This window comes from Pongo abelii, chromosome 1 (assembly GCF_028885655.2).
Source record: "Pongo abelii isolate AG06213 chromosome 1, NHGRI_mPonAbe1-v2.0_pri, whole genome shotgun sequence".
Classification (NCBI taxonomy): Eukaryota; Metazoa; Chordata; class Mammalia; order Primates; family Hominidae; genus Pongo; species Pongo abelii.
The window spans coordinates 135,641,245-135,662,639 of NC_071985.2; the positions used below are offsets into that span (position 1 = coordinate 135,641,245).

Below are 21,395 nucleotides of genomic sequence, written 5' to 3' on the forward strand. Positions count from 1 at the left end.
TCGATTTGTCTGAGAGATAAGAGTACTTTTGTATATTTCTGATCCTGAAGATTTTGGTAAGAATTAGAAATTGTCTAAAACTTATTTATTTCAATAAGATTCTAAAAACTGGCTTGTTACAAAAGGCAAAGCCATCTCATGCTATCACTAGAAAATGAGAAGGTCAAGATGTAGAAACACTATTAATTGCTTTTAGATCTTGAACATTCATATCAAAATTGTGAAGAAACTAGGAAAATATAACTAATTACAGTCTATTCATGAATTCTCCGAAGTATATAGATTCATTTCATGATGTTATAGACCTCACCACATTTCTAGTTGTATTAGAATATTCTCTATTACACCTGTCAAACAAAACATTGCAATTTACAGAAGAATCATTAATTTTATGGTAATTTTGGTTAGAAGTTGTTTTTAAAATTTTCAGGTAGCCAAATTATACTTACTCTTGGCTATGATGATTAGTCAGCAGCTGGCTTGCCTAAGTATGAAGATGAGAAAAATACATGTGAACACCGTCAACTTTACTCATGGAGGGTCAAATTTACTCATGGAGGGTCAAATTATGGTATCCCAAAATAGAGACAGATGATTCAAGTAAACAGTGCTAACCGAAAAAAAAACATGTATTTCTAAGAATTTGAAAAACTTTGAACAAATTCCAGATTGTTAAGCAATGGGTAAGAGGCAGTCATTTAAAGAAGTCACCTAGTGAAAATCAGAAAAAATGTCTGACAGATGTTCAAAGTAAATTATTATGGCATGGGGGTCAATAGTATTGAAAGCCACTTAGAAGCCTGTATCAGATTATTAGTGTTTACTCTATTGGAACCAAATAATATTTCAAATTTGTTTCAGTAATTCTTATCAGGATACATTCCATGTATTATGCCATTCAAGTGATCTTTAAATTATTGTCAAATTCTACCTTAAAGAGAGCTTCCACAAAGGACATGCAATTCATATCATCTAGAGTTACTGTCATTTCTAGGCTAAGTCCCATGGAAATTCATAACTTAGAAATGAAAGTCACAAAGATGCAACTGCCTTCATAATACCAATGCAGTGGTTATAAATATTTCATGAGCATTGCATGGGCAGGGGCAGATCTCCATTTTCATGAGTTAGAATTTGTACAGCTAAGTCTCCACATTTTACTATTCATAATGCACACTATGCCCTGTAGAGCATTCCATATAGTACTTTTTTAATATTTATGTTTAATGAAGAAATTACTGTTCTAAAAAGTGAATAAGCCAAGCCAAAGACTTCTTTTTAAAAGTATTAAGTTTTGCTTAATAGAGATGATAACAATCAACAGAAATTACCTCATTGCAGTATCTTAGCACAAAAATGCTTTTTGAGTAATACAGGATGACGGATCAAGACACATTAAACCTAAGTGAAAAGGTTCTTTCTAAAGGTTATAACATTACAAATCTCATCTTAAAGGAATTTGAAAGGTTAAAATGCAAAGAGCAACTTTCTTACAAATAAAAATATTAATTACAAATGATATGCTTGCCTACTATTTTCATAGTTTAAATATATGACTGTATTTGTCTGGGTTTTTCTTTTATTCAAAAACATTTTAACTTGCTAAGATAATATTACCAAGTGCAATAATGAATTGCTATTGCATACTTTAAGGTAATTTATCAAAGCACATTATCAGTACCTGTCAGAATAAATTTTACACTAAAAGTAATGAAAAAAAGGACTATTGTATGTATTGAAATCAAAGAACATTACTGTACTGTAGCTAAGTTATTCAATGGAAAGGATAGGTGTTTGCCCTCTAAATGATACTTGCCCCATGAGAAAATAAAAGCCTGGAAAATCACAGAAAATAGGCACAGGGAAATGTCTATTTCTTGCTTTTTAAAATGAGCATTTGATATTTTATTTCATTTTTGTCATTTTGATCAATTCTTTCATGTACGTGAGTGCTGAAAATGCTGCACAGATCTTGGTAACATTTACAAAACTAAATTAAAGTTACTGATCAGCTCATGTATAATACAAGGCTGAATTATTCCATATTTGCATGTACTATATATCACATGTAGATTGATGATGAAGTCACAGATAGATTTCTTTTTGAATACACGTCAAGACTAAGTCTAATAATGAAAACAACAAGCTTTAGATTTCATATCATTCACTTGAGAGTCAGCAGTTTAAATATTTTTTATTTTGCTTAAACCAATGAGATCACTAGAAATTTTGAAATGTTTCTTGTACTTAACATCAAAAGTTTGTGTTTCATTCCTGATAATATTTAACTGAAAGTGGGAAACACTGTCTTCCATTTTGTTCTTTGAAATTTTATTTTCTAAAGGCTCTCTTGAGGAATTTAACCTTTATGTGATGAATTTGCAGTTCACTTGAAGTGTGTTAACCTTAGTTCCCTAATGAGTCTAGGTGTAATACTGAGGAGGAATTTGAGAAATATATCATGTAGCTCATTGTCAAGTTGGATTTGTCTTGCACGTCTCCAGCTTTGCTGTTGTTCCAGTACACATTTTGATCACAATTCTTTAATTATGTTCTATATTTAACCGACCTATTTGAACAGGATCCAGAGCTGGTGCGGAACATCTGCCGCTGGGTTAGGCAAGCTGTTCAGATTCCTTTTTTTGCCAAGCTGACCCCAAATGTCACTGATATTGTGAGCATCGCAAGAGCTGCAAAGGAAGGTAAGAACTTGACTTGAATCAGTTGCCCACTGTTGTAAATATTGGCCCACATTATGTAGCCATACTAAAGTATGTCTTTTCCTACAAACATGTGTATACTTTTTGTCTCAATTTTAAAAGTTTCCAATTGAGCACTTGATCCCACAAACACAGGAGATTTACACCTGGACTCATGCTAGCAAATTGACCATGAACTTTGATCTGGAAACACAAGATCGTTTATAGTTTTCCTAATAAACACTTATTTCACACATTATAAGAACAAAAAACACAGTCACAGCAAACCTGTCCAAAATAAATGACCTCATAATATAACAATTCAATATATTAAACTTTAATGAAGTAAAAAAGAAAAAAAAAGAAATTTCAATTTGCACAATGTGAAATTTCTTATGAGTTCTCTTCATATTTTATAGGGCCTAGCTGACTTCCTTAAACACATGCTCAAGAAATATCTGTTGAATACAAAAATCATGCATGCTTGTGTTCCATCGCAGGGAAATTGCACCCTGACTTGCAAAGACATTGTAAATTACCTGGAAAATAACACCAAATACAAAACATTTGGTAACAACATGTCTGCATAATAATTGAGAAAGTAAAGTTGTGGTAATTAAAACTTCTTTAATGTTTAAAATTTTAAACATAAATGTAGGAGTTAAATTAGTGAAGAACTTTGAGGAGAAGACATGTTCTCAAGATAAAGTAGAATGCATTTTTCTGGGATGTGAGGGTTTGAATGGGTTTTAACTATCGTGTCTTCTAAGAGCTGCATGAAAATGTTGATGTGTCTTTCATTATAAGAGCGGCATGAAAATGTTGATGTGTCTCTCACAGGTGGTGCCAATGGCGTTACAGCCACCAACACTGTCTCAGGTCTGATGGGATTAAAATCTGATGGCACACCTTGGCCAGCAGTGGGGATTGCAAAGCGAACTACATATGGAGGAGTGTCTGGTAGGTGTTGCCCACTTCTTGCGTTGTGCTTTCTTGGAGGTTGCTGAAAAATCAGAAGGTCATGTTGCAAGAGTTTTGTGTCCTTTATGATCCCAAATTCTTATAACTCATAGCTGATCAATATTCCTAATAGTTATGACAGAACAGATTGAATATGAAAGCTCAAGTGACAGCACAGGATGAGAGAATATCGAGATAAGGTCTTGCACAAATTCTATTCTCTTGTGGTCCGTGCTTTCCTAAGAATTTCTCATCGTCTCTCAGTTCTTTTGCCACTTACTAGTAAGGGTTAATGTGAGGGCCCTCTGAGAGAAAAATATAAGCACCCTCATTACAATGTCTTTTTCATGGTCTGGACTAGTTTTCATTCTTCCTAGAATTTAGACATCTACCTTCTTCAAAAACCTTGTCCCAACTGTCCCAAACATGCCATTAAAACACTGAATTAAGCATCAGCTGACAAGACATTTGCAGACCTCACACCTTTTCACTCTCTTTCTCATCATCATATGCTTGAATTTGAAAAAGAAAGAGAGGTTTTAATCTCAAGGTCCTGTTCAGTATCTTTGCCCTGTGCACTCTGTGACTGTGACAACATGAACTTGGTCTTGCAAAGACAATGCTGTAAGGTTCTTGACTGTACTGGTTTGGGATTAGTCTCCTTGGTGATAGAGAAAGTGGTAAATATACATAACATAACAGTGCCCCACTGTTCAAGAAAAGCATTGCTGAATCAGACCAAAATGTGCTTCTGGAAGAGGCTGGACAGACACAAATAAAGCTCTATCCATGCTGAGGTATTCTGTTTTGAGAGTATGAAGTATGCCTGTGAGCCATGAAGAACAAAAACGGTTATATTCTGCTTTTAATTGAATGCCATTCCCACAATGTCAGAAAGAAGGCTGACAAGGAGCACCTGCTCAGGCTCCAGACACAGCTCGCTTTTATCAGGAGCTATCAAACAGGGCCTTAAATATTATTGTAATGCAGAATAACGTGAACCGCGTTCGCGTGTGCCACAGAAAGAGAGTCAAGAGACTCCAGAGTTGGGCTGTAACATGTACTATGTTTTCTGTCAGCCCATTTCAATTTTTCCAGCCTGCCATGTTGACAGCAAGAGAATAAACGAGGTCACAGAGGGTGCTGAACATTAAAAATTAATAAAAGAACTATTGCAGTAGTATTTTATATAAGTAACACCATTCACGTTTTCTCATTTAAGCTGCAATTTCTGAATATTCTCCCATACTATAACTCAGTCTAATAAAACTACAAAATTACAGCATTAGAAAAAGTCTTTTGTGTTGCAGTCTTTAAGCATACACACACTGGAAATTATAGCAGTACCTGAAAACAAGCTCAGCCATACCTCAGGGCCTGTTAGCATTTCCATAAAACTCTATTTCTAAGATTTATAAATTCATATATAAATATTCACTTGGGCTATAAGCTTAGGTAAGCCTGGGTAGAACTTTCATTTTAAACAACAAAAAATCCCTAACATTTTAAAGGGCTTGTACCTCATTTCTAATAGGTTCTATATTAAGTTTCTTCACATTAAACAATCTGTTTTGAAAATAGCCTTTCTCCACATTGACAGAATTAATATAGTTTCCCTCCTTTAAAGCAATGCTTGCTTAAGATTAAAGGTAATAGAATCTGAAAAGCAGTTTAAATAGGCAATGATAATATATTTTAGGACAGAGCAAGTTCTATAACAGAGTACCTTCAGTATGAGTTATAGCAAAACTTAGCCTAGCAAAATTGTGTTGAATAATAATAGTTTCAAATTTTACGAGAGTTTTATCAAATATGGTTGTCAGGACTTCAAATGCTGCTTTAATACTGAAAGTTACACAAAATAAGCTAGATATTTTTATAAGATTTTTAAAAAATTTACCATAGCACAGTGCTAATATCTGCTCAAGTGTTCTCTCAGAGCATGGCAATGTCTGCTTTCAGAGGCGCTGCATGAATCACAGATTTTTAAAAAGTGAAAACTAAATAGAGTTTACTTTTGGATAGCCACCTGAACACAATACATACTTTTCATTGCCAGTGAAGGATATTTTCCCCTTTCAATATATTCTTTAGCTGTTTATTCAATTGTTATTATTTTTCTCAGAATAAGATTTCTGCTCTTTGAAATGAGGATTATGTTTTGTTTAAATACGGAAATAGTGAGGCACCTGGAGTAGTATACCTGCTGTAGAAAAATGGGCACATTTCAGGAGTGTTCTTCTAGAGAAAATGCATTAGCTAATAAGGGACAGTGACTTGCATTGGGAAAACAGGATCTCAGCTAAGGAATGTCAGTGGAATTATTTCAGATATAAGTAGCCTGGATTTGAGAGCAATGTCTTTCAAAGGTTGGTTCCAAACTCATGAGTATACTATGCAATCAAGTTTAGTGAACTGTAATCAACATTTTAAATAATGAAATAGAATAAGAAATGTCAGAATGCTTTGCATATAGTTGGGATAAGCATTGTTTGGCCAAACTTCTTTTTCAGTTATACACATAATATACACTTATATATGCCATAGTGTTAAACGCACTTTTTACTTAGTTAACTTCAAAATATTTTGAGAGTTACTGTTTCAGAGGGAGGTCTCTTTTGTTAAATAAAAGAAGTCAATAAGACTATAGAAAGATAACTTCTACCTGCTGTAGCTTAAAAGTTACATCAAGAGAGCAAGTTATGACCTCACTCCAAGGTCTTATCCTCAGCTTTGCTATTTTAGAAACAATTTTTCTAAATCATCTACAGATGATTAGACTCTGGCAGGGGGGTGCTTAAATATATGAAACAAACTCATAATAAAGTGATTTATAAACTTGAATTTCAATTATGGGAGAAATACGTCATAGTATTGCTCCATTAAAAAGTTGAATTATATACCAGATGATTTCATAGTGAGAACAGTATAAAAGGAAGTCTTGTTTGGTATCTAAAAGGAATATTTTTTATCAAACAAGCATGGCTCATTCAGCTCTCCACCATATAAGTACTCTGTCTAAACCGTTGATTCTAAAGAATTCTGTACCTTTCTTTGGACAGTATAGATGTAACACTAAGTTGTTACGACCTTTCCTTTTTCTAGAATCCATGCAGAAAACTTCCATTGCATCAAACAGCAGTTAATTCATGTATCATCACACAGCTGAATAGTTTATTGGGTTTGGAGAGAGGAAAGGAAGAAGAAATTCTTTGACTTATTTGATTGGAAAAAACCCTAATCTCAGTAACAATTATAAACTCCATCCTTGAGTGCGTGACTCATTATTTTTCCCGGTTTAATTTCTTTTTTTCTTGTTTTAGTTTCAAATTTTGACCTTTTTTTCTGATTTCATTCCCAAATAATGAGGGCATCTTAAGATAGCCCCCAAATCAGTGATTACTATCACCTATATAAATGGTGTTATCCAGCTGTGGTGTGACATTTTCACATGAAATCCTCCCTGTGGGTAAGAGTCTTTCAGAACTGGTTAAGAATCAGTCCTGCATGGCATAAACTAAAGATGTCTTTCTTGTAGCTGACTTCATGAGGATAACCTTTATTCATTTACAGGTGTTTCGGGAGAAAAAGTATTCAAGCATTTTTCAATGGGGTAAATTCATTTGAAGTTTTTGTTGTTGTTCCTTGTGTTTCTAATGTTTTTTTAATTAATGGGGAATGAATTTCATTGTCCTGTATATATTTTGTATGTTGCACTTACAAACACATGCACATTCACATACATAGAAAAGAGTGCAGAAGGCACTTAAATTGAAATAATGATAGACACTTTAGGTTCAATATAATTTACTTCCCACAAGCTTGAAAAACTAACTTATTATTTTAAATTATTTTATTTGCCAAATTTGTTCTATTTTCACCAAAGGAAAGGAAATTCTTGTTCTTAACTTCAAATTTTGAATGCCTGTTTGAAGTTATTCATTATGTATGAACTTATACAATTACAACAATAGAACACATTTTTTTCAGTATTAAGACTTATAAACTTTATTATTGATTTCTGAATAATTCATAAAAGATGGCTTTTAAGATTTTCTATTTCAGCCCAAAGTTACTTCTCTCATAGAGGTTATTACAGAATCCAGTAAATGACTGTGTATTTCTAAATAAATTATAATGGAATATTCCATGAATGTTCTTAGAGTCTACAAGTGAATAATGAATGATTTGAAATCTAGCTGTGTGAGATACTAGACACTGGCTTGTATGGTTACAAGCTTCCTAAAGGTGTTTTCATTGTAAATCCGACATAGGAAATACTAATAAAAGAAGGTACAAGTTAGAAATTTAGCTAGTAATTTGTAGATCTGCATCAGTGTAGGGCCAGAAGTGAGTACAAAGTGTATAATTTAGAAAACTTGCACAAATGTGAATCAATATAGTAGCTTAGAAAGGGATTTTAGGCATCGACTTCACATCGCATAGTTTATGTGTGTTTTTAAGATAGTTACTTAGGCGTGAATTGTTAGAATGCAATAATAACTTGGCAGCATACACTGTGCTACTGGGCATTACGTAAACACAAATCCAGTGTAACCCACTCTAATCATACACTTATTTTGTTGTATTTATTAGTGAATATTTGTGTAAAATCAGGGAGATGGCAAAACAAAACAGATTAGAAACTCAGAAGTTTTAGTTACATTTTTCTTTAAATAACTATTTTCACACATGCCAGCAACTGAAGATTTTGGCAGGATTGCTTTAAGTTCTTACACCACATATTACAATTCCATCATAAAATACAGTGTTAGTATTTTTTTAATTGGGAAGTTGTTTTTAATGTGCTGGATTTTTTTATGTGTCAATAACATGATTATTGATGCATAAATTGCTTTTAGAAAAACATGCCTACTATCTGTCATCAAATTTAAGCTATCAATTACAATCATCTTTATCGATAAGAGCTTAGGCTTTAACATTGAAGATCTAAAATAACCTGATAGATAAAGATAGAATTTAAATGAATAAAAATGTGGTAATTCATGCAAAAAGAATAATTAAAAGGAGAGCCTTCCATTTTATACTCACTTTTTTCCTTTTTTTGTATGTACAAAAGTAATGCAAAAAATCTGGCCTGTTATTCACCTATGTAAAAACATTCTTAGCTTATTACAAGTTTAACTGATCAAACTATTAAAGACCTTGTTATACAAATGTGTATGTACTATATTTGCAGAACAGTCAAAAGTAGGCATTTCAAATACAGATGCTAGATTACAATTTTATTATAAATTATCACTTTGGTTGAGAGAGGCTTACCATTAGAAATACTCTCATTTAAATAATGCTCATTTGAATATATTCATGTACAGATTGACAAAGAATCCCCTCTTTCATTATGTTGCCTTTCCCAGAGCCTCAGTATCTCACTGTTTAGCCATCGTTGGTCTGTGCAGGAGATCAGGGCCCTAATAATAGATTTTTGACAGTGAGCTCGCCTGCTACCTGCCCTACACAAATCCTCACTGTTCATGTTTGCTTCATGGCAACAAAGCAGACAGAAGGAAAATGCCAAGTGCTGAGTCTGAGGTACAGCCTTGCCTTGGCTTGACATTTCAGCAGAGTAGCAGTTTATGAGATGCATAATTTTTCATCTGGGACTCAGCTGCCATATTCATAGACGCTTACAGCTCATCCACAGACTGGAGCAAGGGCAAAGGTTTAAAGCATAGATCAAGGTCTACATCCTTTCCTTAGGTATTTTAAAATAACTATTGTCCTGCAGATAAATGGTAGAACCAGATAGTATTTAAGAGCCAACAAATTCATGGGTACCTGGATATTATATATATTTTCCTTTGGTTAAAAATTAGGAAAATAAATTAATGTCTGTTCCAGTTCCTAAGAAAATATTTGATAGACTTTGTAAACCAAAGAACTCTGACAAGCATATTAAGAAAACTTACCTTTGCAGCAGTGGTAATGAATTATTAAATTTCTTTCCTCTGTGTGTGTTTTTTCATAAAGAATGATTTCAAGCTTGAAATTAATCAAAAAATGTTCTATTATGAAAGTAAAACTAGAGAGTATTGTGTCACTGTTTGAGCTTGAATTTAAATATTCACAGATTCATGCATATCTACTGTACTAAAAAATCAGTGTAGGTACACGTCAGTGGCTGTTTAATTTAGAACTACACATCTCTGTAAGCTTCAGAAACAGTTCACCATGTCACAGTCTCATACAGAACAATGGTACAGTACATTGGATTAATTAAGGAAGCCTTGCAGAGAACTGAGTTCTCAGTATGTCAAGATTTCAGTTTTATGTTAAATATTTTCTAAAGGCCAGACCCTTAAATCTCAGGGGCTGTACCAAGCAGTGAGCTGTGAATTTAACCATAGGCTAACTGCTAATGATAAGGAAAAGAGTCCTAGTTGAGGCAGCTGTAATACAGTCATTGGATTAGGCTATCAATCACTCGACTCCCTAAGGAAAAGGGGAAGAAGACCAAACAGTGAAAAGGGAAATTAGGAAAGGAGGGCATGACTGGAATGAGATTCCTCACCATCTTTATCCATTTGTCATCCTAAATCCCTAAGCATCAGACCAAACTCTCTAGCATTACTCTGACTATACAGCCAGCACATTTATTCCTTACATCTAGAGGACTATCAAAATGTCATTGCCTCTCGGTAGTTGAAGATCTTGAAACCTGCTGGAAGCAAATGTCTGATTACATAAGAAGAAATTAGATTAATTCTTAATTTATGGGATTTAAGATTTATATTTATGAGTCTTTTATGGATCAGATTCATCTATGTTAGTAAAGAAAAATATTTTTATTTAACTTGTAAACTGTAGCCAATTTTTACATATCAACATCCTCTTGGTGAGGTGAGATTCCAGTAGATCAGTGGTTCTCAAACTTTAGCATGCATCAGAAACTGGAAGGCTTGTTGTGACACAGATTGCTGGACCTCTTCTCCAGAGTTTCTGATACATAAGGCTTGGAGGGCCTTATGTATCAGAATGTACACTGCTAACAAGTTCCAGATGATGCTTTTGCTACTGATCTGGGAACCACACTTTGAGAACAGTAGATGAAGAAAGATTAGTATCATTGAGCATTTTAGTTAGAATATCTTATTTCCAAAATAATGTCAAATGCTTTAAGCAATGGTAAAATTAGAGGGGTATAGTATTTGATAAATAAATAAGAATCTCCTCCCACAGTTAAGTATCTGAAATAAATTACGGTAAATGAAGTCAGAATTCTTAGAAAAAGTGGAACACAGTCTTTGAGGTCTCAGAGTAGAGAAGAACATGTCACTCTATTTAAGATTAAATGTTGAGTGGAAACCATTGTTTATGCAAAGAGAATTTATTATGAGTGCCATTGAAGACAATTTATGGATATCACTAGTCCTTTGAAAAGGAAACAGGTGTGAGTTAGGCAAAGATAAAATTAAGTTCTCGATTGTGAAATGTTATGTTTTTCTTCTTAACTTTGTATCGACACTAGCATATTGAGTAATAACAGCTCTCTTCTAGCACAGTGCTTACATGCAAATTTACCTAGTTATGTTCTCAAACCCTTAATGTGTGGGAAACAACAGTACTGGTAGCTTACTGCTCTTCTCTCTTAATTTACTGCTTTCTTGCCATCCCCAAACAATGCTATCCTTTTATTAGTGGAAGGGAGGAGATAACCAATGATGTGGAGATATGCTATTTCAATGCAGTGTCCCTACTGTTAGCACTGTTACACTATGCACTGAGCTCTTCCAAAGTCATCTTTATAGACTGTTCATGATATTATTCATCAATCCTGGAAGCTGCTTGAAACCTTCTTCTGACAGACAAATGTCCTGATGTGCATTCCCAACAATTTAGTACCATGTGAATGCCTAGTAGAAAACACCTCAGATTCCAAGAGGTCCTTAAGTGTGGGGCATAGTAAACCTTTGAGACACATACATGGTATCTGATACTTGAAGGTGGAGACTGCCAGGGTTATACAGGAGTGATGATAAGAGTTGGTATCGGAATAGAGAAGAGAAAGGAATTTGGTCAGGCCAGCTTAACTTTACTTGCTATGCTTTTGGAGAGTCCAATGTTTCAATCCAATTCAGTGAAGAAATGTTGGATTGGAAAGTGTACTGAAGATTTTATATACAGTACGTTATTTCTGTGGTTTTCAAATTGTTATGCTTACAAATACCCTACAATTAAAACGTTATAAACCATATACTCCTCACTCATTTTAATTGACCTGAGAATTTTAGCAGGAAGTTCAAGTGCTAGCAAAAGACATAATCCCCCATACTTTGCAAATATGAATTCTTTAAATGAAATTGTTTCAGCATTTTTTAAATAAACCTACTAGGAATAAATAGCACCACTGTGCTTTTTTATATTTATCATCACCCATTTAAAAATTCATAAACATGCTCTAACAAAGAGTGGGAAGTTTTGCCTCTTTTTTTTCTCCTTAAACTCATATTTTAAATCAATTTCTCCATCAAATTTTATCCTATTTTTATGTGTTTTTTAATGCTTGAAGATCTTAAGGATCCTCTTTGGAAGTACTCTTTAACAAAATATATGTCTATAAACGGACTTTTACATTTTAAAAATTCCTAGATTGAGTCTTTAAATGATAAATTATTTCCTGTATTGTTAGAATGTATAATTTATACTTTATCAAAACAACATGAATATATCATAAATATTGATAATTATTCAAAATAAAAGTGAATTTTATTGAAGATTCGTTTATTAATGAGAAACATATGGCTTTTTAAATAATTTGATCATGTATCTATCGAAACATATTATTCTTAAATAGAGTTTATCATCAGTTTTATTCTTGTATTTTTTTAGGTGTGGACACTGAAAATCCTTGTTTATCTAAATAAATAAACTGGAAGGAGTTTATTATAGTCATTTTACCTAAATATTTGAACACCTTCTCCATTGTAAGCCTAAAATTAGTTAGCGATCTTCACCAAAAGTGATTAAGCAACTTGATGACTTGCTCTTTCTATTTTATTGAAATCAGAAACCTGGGTTTTACCTGATTTGCAAGAATTTTTGTCACTCAATCGTTAGAATCAATCATTTTCTCAAAACCAACACCAATATTTTGAATTATTTTGTTTGGTACCCCCAAATTTTTATATTCTATGTATATGTTATTGTAATATTTGAGATCAATGAAAAATATGCTTTTTTTCGAAAGTAAGGGAAGGACTGTTGAAACAGAGGAGTTGAGACAGAAGAACCAGCGGGATGCCTTGATTGCATTGTTTCTCAGGCATACAAAATTTAAGAAATCATACATATGGAAATTGGGAAACTAGAAAATGATTCCCTTAAAAGCAGTTTACTTGTGGGATATATAAATTTCCGTGTGAAGTGTAACTCTGTGTGTGTATACTCTGTGAGAAAACCACTAACATATTTCACTTAATCTTCACACAACTTTATGACAACTAAGCAATACCTTGGTTTTCCTTTTTATATAAACTTAACTATGTCTCTTACAGTAGCACTAGCAATTTTAAGAAAATTATCAGTCTGAGAACGATGGCTCACACATGGAATCCCAGCATTTAGGGAGGTTGCGGCAGGCAGATTGCTTGAGCCCAGGAGTTTGAGACTAGCCTGAGCAACATGGTGAAACCCTGTCTCTACCAAAAATACAAAACTTAGCCTGGCATGGTGACATGTGCCTGTAGTCCTGGCTACTCCTGAGGCTGAGGTGGGAGGAGCGATTGAGTCTGGGAGGTCGATGCTGCAGTGAGCCAAGATTGCGCCCATGCACTCCAGCCCGGGCAAAAGAGTGAGACCCTATCAAAAAAAAAAAGTTATTTATGGATTTATAAATCTCAGTATTTAAGTTAATATGTGCTCTTTTTGGTATTTGGAAATTTATGTTGACAGACTTTTGTATTGCTAGAAAATTGATCAGCATCTCTGCATTCCTCAGCAGCACTGGCTATTCAAGCAATGCATAGCAGCTGTGTGGGAATATCGAGGCCTTTGAATAATACAATCTTTATGTGCCCAGAACTTTATTGAACACTTTATATGCATTCTTATTTAAATAACCCTGGGAGGAGGTTACCATTGGGCCCATTCTGCAGACTTAGAGACTCAAGTCTAGATACTTAAGAAACTTGCCAGAGTTTACATAACCAGGACATGTCATAGTCTGGGTTCATACTCAGATCTTTCTCCAGAATGAACTTTTAGGCATTTTTATTAATGTCAGAGATTAACGTCTGTCATATCTGTCTAAATATAGTATACTCATTAAATTCTAATAGTCTACAAGTGTCACTTACTAATCTAACATTTATTCTCTCTGGTTTTGAAAAGCTGCCAGTGTACTCTTCTGTGACCCTTGTAAAAATTATGGGCCCATATTACCTGTTTCACTCAGTCTCTATCTTGGAAAATTGAGTCAGATAGGTAAATTAGGGAAACATTCTTGGATTCGTTTCAAGGAACAAAAATGAGAGGCATCATTCAGGCATTTTTCTTGAAGTGTAAGCATGCAGCTAGAAATGAAGCTGCCATCAATATAGTAATAAAAAAACCTTATTTCTTGCTGCCTTGGATAAACCGTCTGAGCACTCAGTCTAACTGTGATGCCGAGAGCAACTTCGGATGTCCTTCTTAATTTCTTCTTTGCAATCCTGAGTAAGTTACAAATACCTGTGTTCCTGCATATGTCTCACCTTCTTTTCGAACAGATTCATCTTTTTCCCTAAAGGAGCATCATCTCTTTTATAATTTCAACTGAGCTTGCAAAAGCCTAGTAAGTAATTCAGATATGCTACCTTTTCATTAGGTGAGGAAAAAGAGAAGGACATTTTGAAGATGGTGAGGTAGGGAAGAAATTGAGATTTTAAAAACCTATACTAAGTCCTTTCTGAAGTGAAAAAGGAGCTCACACTATTTCTCATTTCTCCTGGTTTACAACAAAACAATATATAATATAAATAAAAATAAACAAGAAGGTTAAACTGTCTTAGCACATACCTCTCATGATATGGTGTGAGAAATGTTAATTAGTGTGTGTTAATTTGAAAAGAAGTGTATGGAACAGAAACCATGAGTCCAAGGAATGTTCCTAATTAGTCTCAGTTCATTTAGCACATTCGGTTGATGACTGACCTGTTTGGATTATAAACATCTTGAAAGCAAGAGCTGTTGTTTCTTTCATATCAACTCCTCCAGAATTTATGAAAGTTTCAGGCACATAGTAGACATGTAAGAAACCCCATTTTATTCTTAATATTCAGTTGCATACAAGCAGGAGCATTTAGTGATTGGACTGTTTTTTTTGTTTGAGACAGAGTGTCACTCAGCCGCCCAGGCTGGAGTGCAGTGGTGTGATCTCTGCTCACTGCAACCTCCACCTCCCGGGTTCGAGTGATTCTCATACCTCAGCCTCCCGAGTAGCTGGGATTACAGACTCACACCACCATGCCGGCTAATTGCTAATTTTTGTATTTTTAGTAGAGATAGGGTTTTGCCATGTTGGCCAGTCTGGTCTCAAACTCCTGACCTCAGGTGATCCATCTGCCTCAGCCCCCCAAAGTGCTGAGATTACAGGCGTGAGCCACCACACCCGGCCTGGACTGACTTTTAATCTTTGCCAGCCGTCTTGATTTTGCTGTTGAGGTTTTGGAAACTTAGTAAGAAATTCTAACTAATAAAATATAGGCCATCTTACTATGTGTCAGATGCTGGGAGCTTTTCACATGTTGTGCTATTTAATCAGTACAACAAACCGATCAGGTGGGCACAATTAGGGGCCTGTTTTATTGAAAGATAAACTGAGACACAGGTCAAGTAAATTCAGTAACATCACACAGCTGGTATCCAGGTATAAGGGAATCTCTACTGTCTGACTCTTCATACTGTACACTTAACCGCTGTGCTTCAGCTGCCCCCTCTCCATTGCTCATTCTGTATTAATTTATTCTATTAAGCTTTTGTAATGTCTTAACATATTGTAGGATGAAAATATATAGTCACTTTTGTACTTAACAAAAAAATTGACTGAAAACAATCTATAAATATAACACTAAGATTAATCACTGTTTTAAAAAAATTCACAGTAATGACAGGTCACAATTACACTGTAAGTGGTCTAGTAAACCTCTCCATATTCCTATTAACCTCTGTGCTTCATGCATTTCTCATACTAATATACTGAGAAATAACACAAAGAAACATATGTACTTTTCAAGGCAGATGCCAAAGGTTTAATGGATCAAATTATTTCTATGTTGGATTTTTATTCAATAGTTCCAAACATTTGGTCTTTTTCTTTAGTTTACTCCAATACTAAAATGAAATTATAAATTTCTCTATTAAGTAGTTAAAATGAAAACATAATAGAAATGAATTAGGCCAACAACGTCTTGTGTCGTTGAAATATCTTTTTACCCTAGTGTTCCCAGATCCCCAAACCCTTGTTTTAATAGCAAGTTTATACTAGATGAGGGTGTGGTAATATTTTGTAGAAATAGTGTGTGTGTGTGTGTGTGTGTGTGCGTGTGCACGCACGCACACGTGTGTTTGTGTCTGGGTGTTTGTGCTTTGTACATTATTTGAAATCACTCTCAAAGACCTTTCTTTAGTTTCACCCTTTTTATATAGGCTTGTGATATGGTTTGGCCGTGTCCCCACCCAAATCTCATCTTGAACTGTAGTTCCCATAATCCCCACATGTCATGGGACCCAATGGCAGGTAATTGAATCATGGGGGCTGTTACCTCTATGCTGTTCTCATGATAGTGAGTGAGTTCTCACAATATCTGATGGTTTTATAAGTGGCTTTTCCCCCTACTTCACTCTGCGCTTCTCCTTGCTGCCACCACGTGAAGAAGGACATGTTTGCTTCCCCTTCTGCCATGATTGTAAGTTTCCTGAGGCCTCCCCAGCCCTGCAGAACTGTGAGTGAATTAAACCTCTTTCTTTTATAAATTACCCAGTCTCAGATATGCCTTTAATAGCAGTGTGAGAACAGACCAGTTTAGCTTATAATACAGCAGAGGTCACTGAAGTCTTTAGTGTGATAATAGTCACCTGAGGAGCTTTTCAAATACACTGATTCTTGGAATTAGAGCATCTAATTCAGTAGATGTTTGTTAAGGCCAAGCATATATATTTTCAATTAGCATCTCAGAGGATTCTGATACATGCGACTTTAGTCCCCAGTTTGAAAGGAAAAAAAATAAAACCTAATGTGGGGTATAACATATTATAATTTTGTGTAAAAAAAATTTAAGATGTTTGTTTTAAGGAAAATGAAATAAAAAATATATCTTTGGTAGGTTAAATTTAGTCATTGATCATTCTAGTACTAGTAATTCAAATATAGGAATTTAGGTTTTAAGTGATTGGACACTCGGGTGGACTCTCCAAAAGTCTCACTAAAATATATGAAGACATAGAGGATAAACAAAAATTTAACGAGATGGGAGAATTGCCTGAGCCTAGGAGGCAAAGGTTGTGGTGATCTGAGATTATGCCACTGCACTCCAGCCTGGGTGACAGAAAGAGACCCTGTCTAAAAAAAAAAAAAAAAAAAAATTAAAGGAACAACAAAAAGTTGACTTTCAGCCAATTGTCAGAACGGCCAAGAAATTTTCACAAATATTCTATTTAGTGAACTTCACATATGGATTTAAACTTCGAGTGATGGGATTCAGCAGTAGTAGTCCTTCTTTACTACTCCTAATTTCTGACCAGGTATTTCTGAGAGTATGTATATATGATTGTATACATCAAAGAGCAATTATAAGGATACTGTAATAAGTGGTTCAGGTTTTTTGTGTTTGTTTTCTAAACTACGAACAGATAAAAATAGAGAAATGAAGCACTTGGCACTTTTATACCTACTTTAAGGCAAGCAGGATTGCTCTTGTTCTGATGCCATAGGATAGAACCTACAGTGAAGGAAGCCTCTTCATTTCTCTTCGTTTCTGCGAGCAAGCAGTTGTTGGAAGCAATGCCTAATGTTTAAGAGGTGTAATTTTCAGAAGCCATGATCTTCGAGTAGAATCAGAGACTTCAAGATTCCTGTGTATTTACTGTGAATTTTGTAGTTTACATATATCCCTTCTATACAGAGTGTTAGAGGTCAAGGCAAGGAGGAAAAGTTAAAACCCTCCACCTTTAGTCTTATAGAGTCCCATAAAAATCTGCTAGATTCTGCCAGTTTGGCTGTGATCCAGACCCGTTAGCATCAATGTTGTGTGTGTCTCTAGTCCTGAAAAGGGGATTTACCCAAACAAGCAGACAGAAAAAGCAGGGCAATTCACACTGGGTTGAAATAAGAAGATACAGAATGGATAGGAAAATACGTGGGAAATGGAAAGACAATACAGAATCAAAAATACAGTAGCACAAATAAAATACACATTGCTGTTGTGACAGAGCAGAACTGAGATCATGGAAAATTGAATGTGTTGTGAAGGGTAGCCATAGGAATTTCTCCGGAAAATGTAGAAAAATATGACAGAGTAATCAAAATTATGAAAGAGAAGGTGATGATCAGACAACCCAAAATGAATTCATGATGAAGTAGCAGGATGGGAGTGGGGGAGCAGAATAATGAATATACATTTGTATTCATAAATGAAATTGATCTAAAACTTTTATTTGATGCTTTAAAAAATTGACCAGCTATTAATTTTATATTAATTGCTAGGAAATTAAATTCAACAGCACATTAAAAGATATAACCATCGTGACCAAAGAAAAATATTCCAGGAATGCAAAGATGGCTTAATATTATGAACATTATTAACATAGTATACTATATAACTGTATCCAATATGAAAAAACTTAATTCTTTTGAAATGATCTGGAAACTCATTCTAAAATTTCAGTATCACATTCTGTTTAAAATCTTAGAAAACTAAAAGTAGTTTATGATAAATATTAATATTGAGAATATACATCATAAACCAAAAGTCAAACACACTTAATGAGTGAGTTTACTATTAAAAACAGTTCCATTAAAATAAAAGTCAAGACAAAGATATATACCATGAACATTGTTATTTAATATTGTAGTGAAAGTTATGTGTGACACATGTAACATGAAAGAAGCGACATATCTTTCTAGAAAATACCATTATTGTTAATAGAGATGCTCTGTTCATATACCTAGGATATGTGAAGAGTTATTTTAAATCTCAGAATTAATTAAAGTATAAGATAGTGAGATGATAATGGTGATGCTTAAGGTATTATATCAGCTGCCTTTTATTAAGGAGATTTTGTGTACCAGGGTCTGAGTTAGGCAGCTTTCACAAAGAATCATTTTATAAATGAGATAAACGATACCAAGGCCTGAGGTCCATTGGTATTTGAGGTCAGATCTGACTGATTCCAAGGCTTATACTCTTGGACCCAGTGTTCCACTGTATAGTAGACATACAAACAATTGCTTTCCTATACACCGGCATTCAAACGAACAAAAATGAAGTATAAAACACTCGTCCTTAAATAATATATGGGACTGAAAGAAACAACGTAACTACTTCAGCATAGAGAAGCAGCTTTGAATATATGACAAAACACAATATGTTCTTATAGTAAAAGACTCATAGTAAATACGGCATTTATTTCAAATTGAGTTATATTAAATTGAGTTATAACAAAAGACTCATAATATGGCATTTAGTTCAAGTTAGAAATAAATATGGCATTTATTTCAAATTAAGTCAATTACAAAATTGAAATGAGCTTTTTTCTAAGACATATAAAATTACTTTAAAATTTAGGAGCAAGAGGAAACAGGAAAAAATCACTAAGCAACTTTTTCAACTAGATGAAAGGTGAAAAAGGACATACATAACAGATTATTTAAACCAATTTCAAAATTATAATAACTAAGACAATGTTTTCTGGCACAGGAACCAGTAGATTAAACCAATGGAACAGAGAACTCTGAAATAGTCTTGGTATTTCCAAGAATATCACATATAAAAGAAGACACTCAAACCAATTGTCAGGGGAAAAAAAAGATGTTTTATTAAACAGATAATCAATGGATAAATTAGCTATTTATTTAGAAAAAAGTCTAAGTATTAACTTTTCTTCATACTATGTATCAAAATAAAGTATAGACTAAAATTTTAACAATTATACTAAATTAAAGTACTAAAAAAGAAAGAAAAAAGATAGGTGTGTGTTTATCCTATTTGAAAATCATTTCACCATAAAGACACATGCATACATGTGTTCATCACAGCACTATTCACAATAGCAAAGGCGTGGAACCAGCCTAGATGCCCATCAGCAGTGGACTGTATAAAGAAAATGCGGTATATAAACACCATGGAATACTACACAGCTATATGAAAGTGAAATCATGGCCTTTGCAACAACATGGATGAAGCTGGAGGCCATTATCCTAAGCAAATTAACACAGAAACAGAAAACCAAATACCGCTCTCACTCAGTAGTGGGAACTAAACACTAAGTACACATGGACACAAAGAAGGGAACAATAGACACTGGGCCTATCTGAGAGAGGAGGTTAGGAGGAGGGTGAGGATAGAAACTACCTATGATGATTAACTAGGTGACAAAATTCTCTATACACCAAACCCATGCAACATGCAATTTATACATGTAACAAACCTGCATATGTACCCCTTGAACCTAAAATAAATGTTGGCAAGAAAAAAAGTTGAATTTTATTTTAAAAATTTTATACTAGTAAATTAGCTTCTGTCTAGTCAAATAAACTAGTGTATCTAGAAAATATATGATTTTCTGCTTTTGTCTATTAGAGTCATAAAATAATATTAATGTATTTCCTAATATTAAACAACCTCTGCATCCATGAAAAAAAGAGAAAATGGTAAAGGAAAGCTTTGTAAAGATAAAATAAATGGAAAAATATCAGTGAAAATATTGCAAATATTTGCATATTATCTTTAAATTTTTATATATCAAAAAAAGAACAAAATTAGAAGATGAATATAAAACAGTGTTCATAAGACAACAATAATGCAATTCCTTCAGAATCGAGGTCTATGACTTCTCATTCAGAGAGTATGATGTCATAAAATAGCTGTGTCCTCAACAAAAGCTTTGTAGTCAACACAGTAACACCAGTGGGTTTTCTCTTACAACATCCCTCAGTGCAGGTTTAATATCAAGCATAATATCAAGTGGTAAGTCAATAAAAGCAACTCTGAGCTGCTCTGGCTTAAAATAGAGATAGATTTTTAAAGTTATTTGAGCAATAGATGGAAAAAAGCCAATAACTTATGTGCAAAAACTCTTAAAACTCAGTTTGCGAAGACATGCAAAGTGAAGCAATGGTGAGCTATTTTTGAGTATCAAATTGGTAAAATATTTAAAGGCCATATATAATTCAAAGATAATGATGAGGTAGATAATTTTATACCCTACTCATGATATTGCACTTTGTTATACATCATGGGGGAAAAAATTAAAATTATTCCCTGTGTGTCCTAATTGATGTCATTTAGGGATATTCCTTAGCTTGTCTGTGTTAAACCTTCTATTTCTGGATCCCATACATCTCACCGTTATTATATTTACTTATTTTTCTGGGACTTAGTTTGATAACTTCCTTAGATATTCTAAGCATTCTGAGAAACTTTAGATAAAATTTGCATATTTGAAAATGTTTTTATTCTATCCTCATACTTAATAATTTGATTGGGTATAAAATTTTATATTGTAAACAATTTTTAATTA

The 21,395-nt window shown here is 33.9% G+C and overlaps 1 protein-coding gene across 4 annotated transcripts in view; it reads left to right on the forward strand.

Annotated features, from left to right (window-relative positions):
• Nucleotides 1-21,395, forward strand: part of DPYD (dihydropyrimidine dehydrogenase) — an 843,687-nt gene that overhangs the window by 614,397 nt on the left and 207,895 nt on the right. For all 4 annotated transcript variants that reach the window (NM_001132697.1, XM_054527610.2, XM_054527649.2 and 1 more), the window contains 2 exon segments: nt 2,582-2,702; nt 3,540-3,659. In NM_001132697.1, the coding sequence (NP_001126169.1) occupies nt 2,582-2,702; nt 3,540-3,659 (241 nt within the window).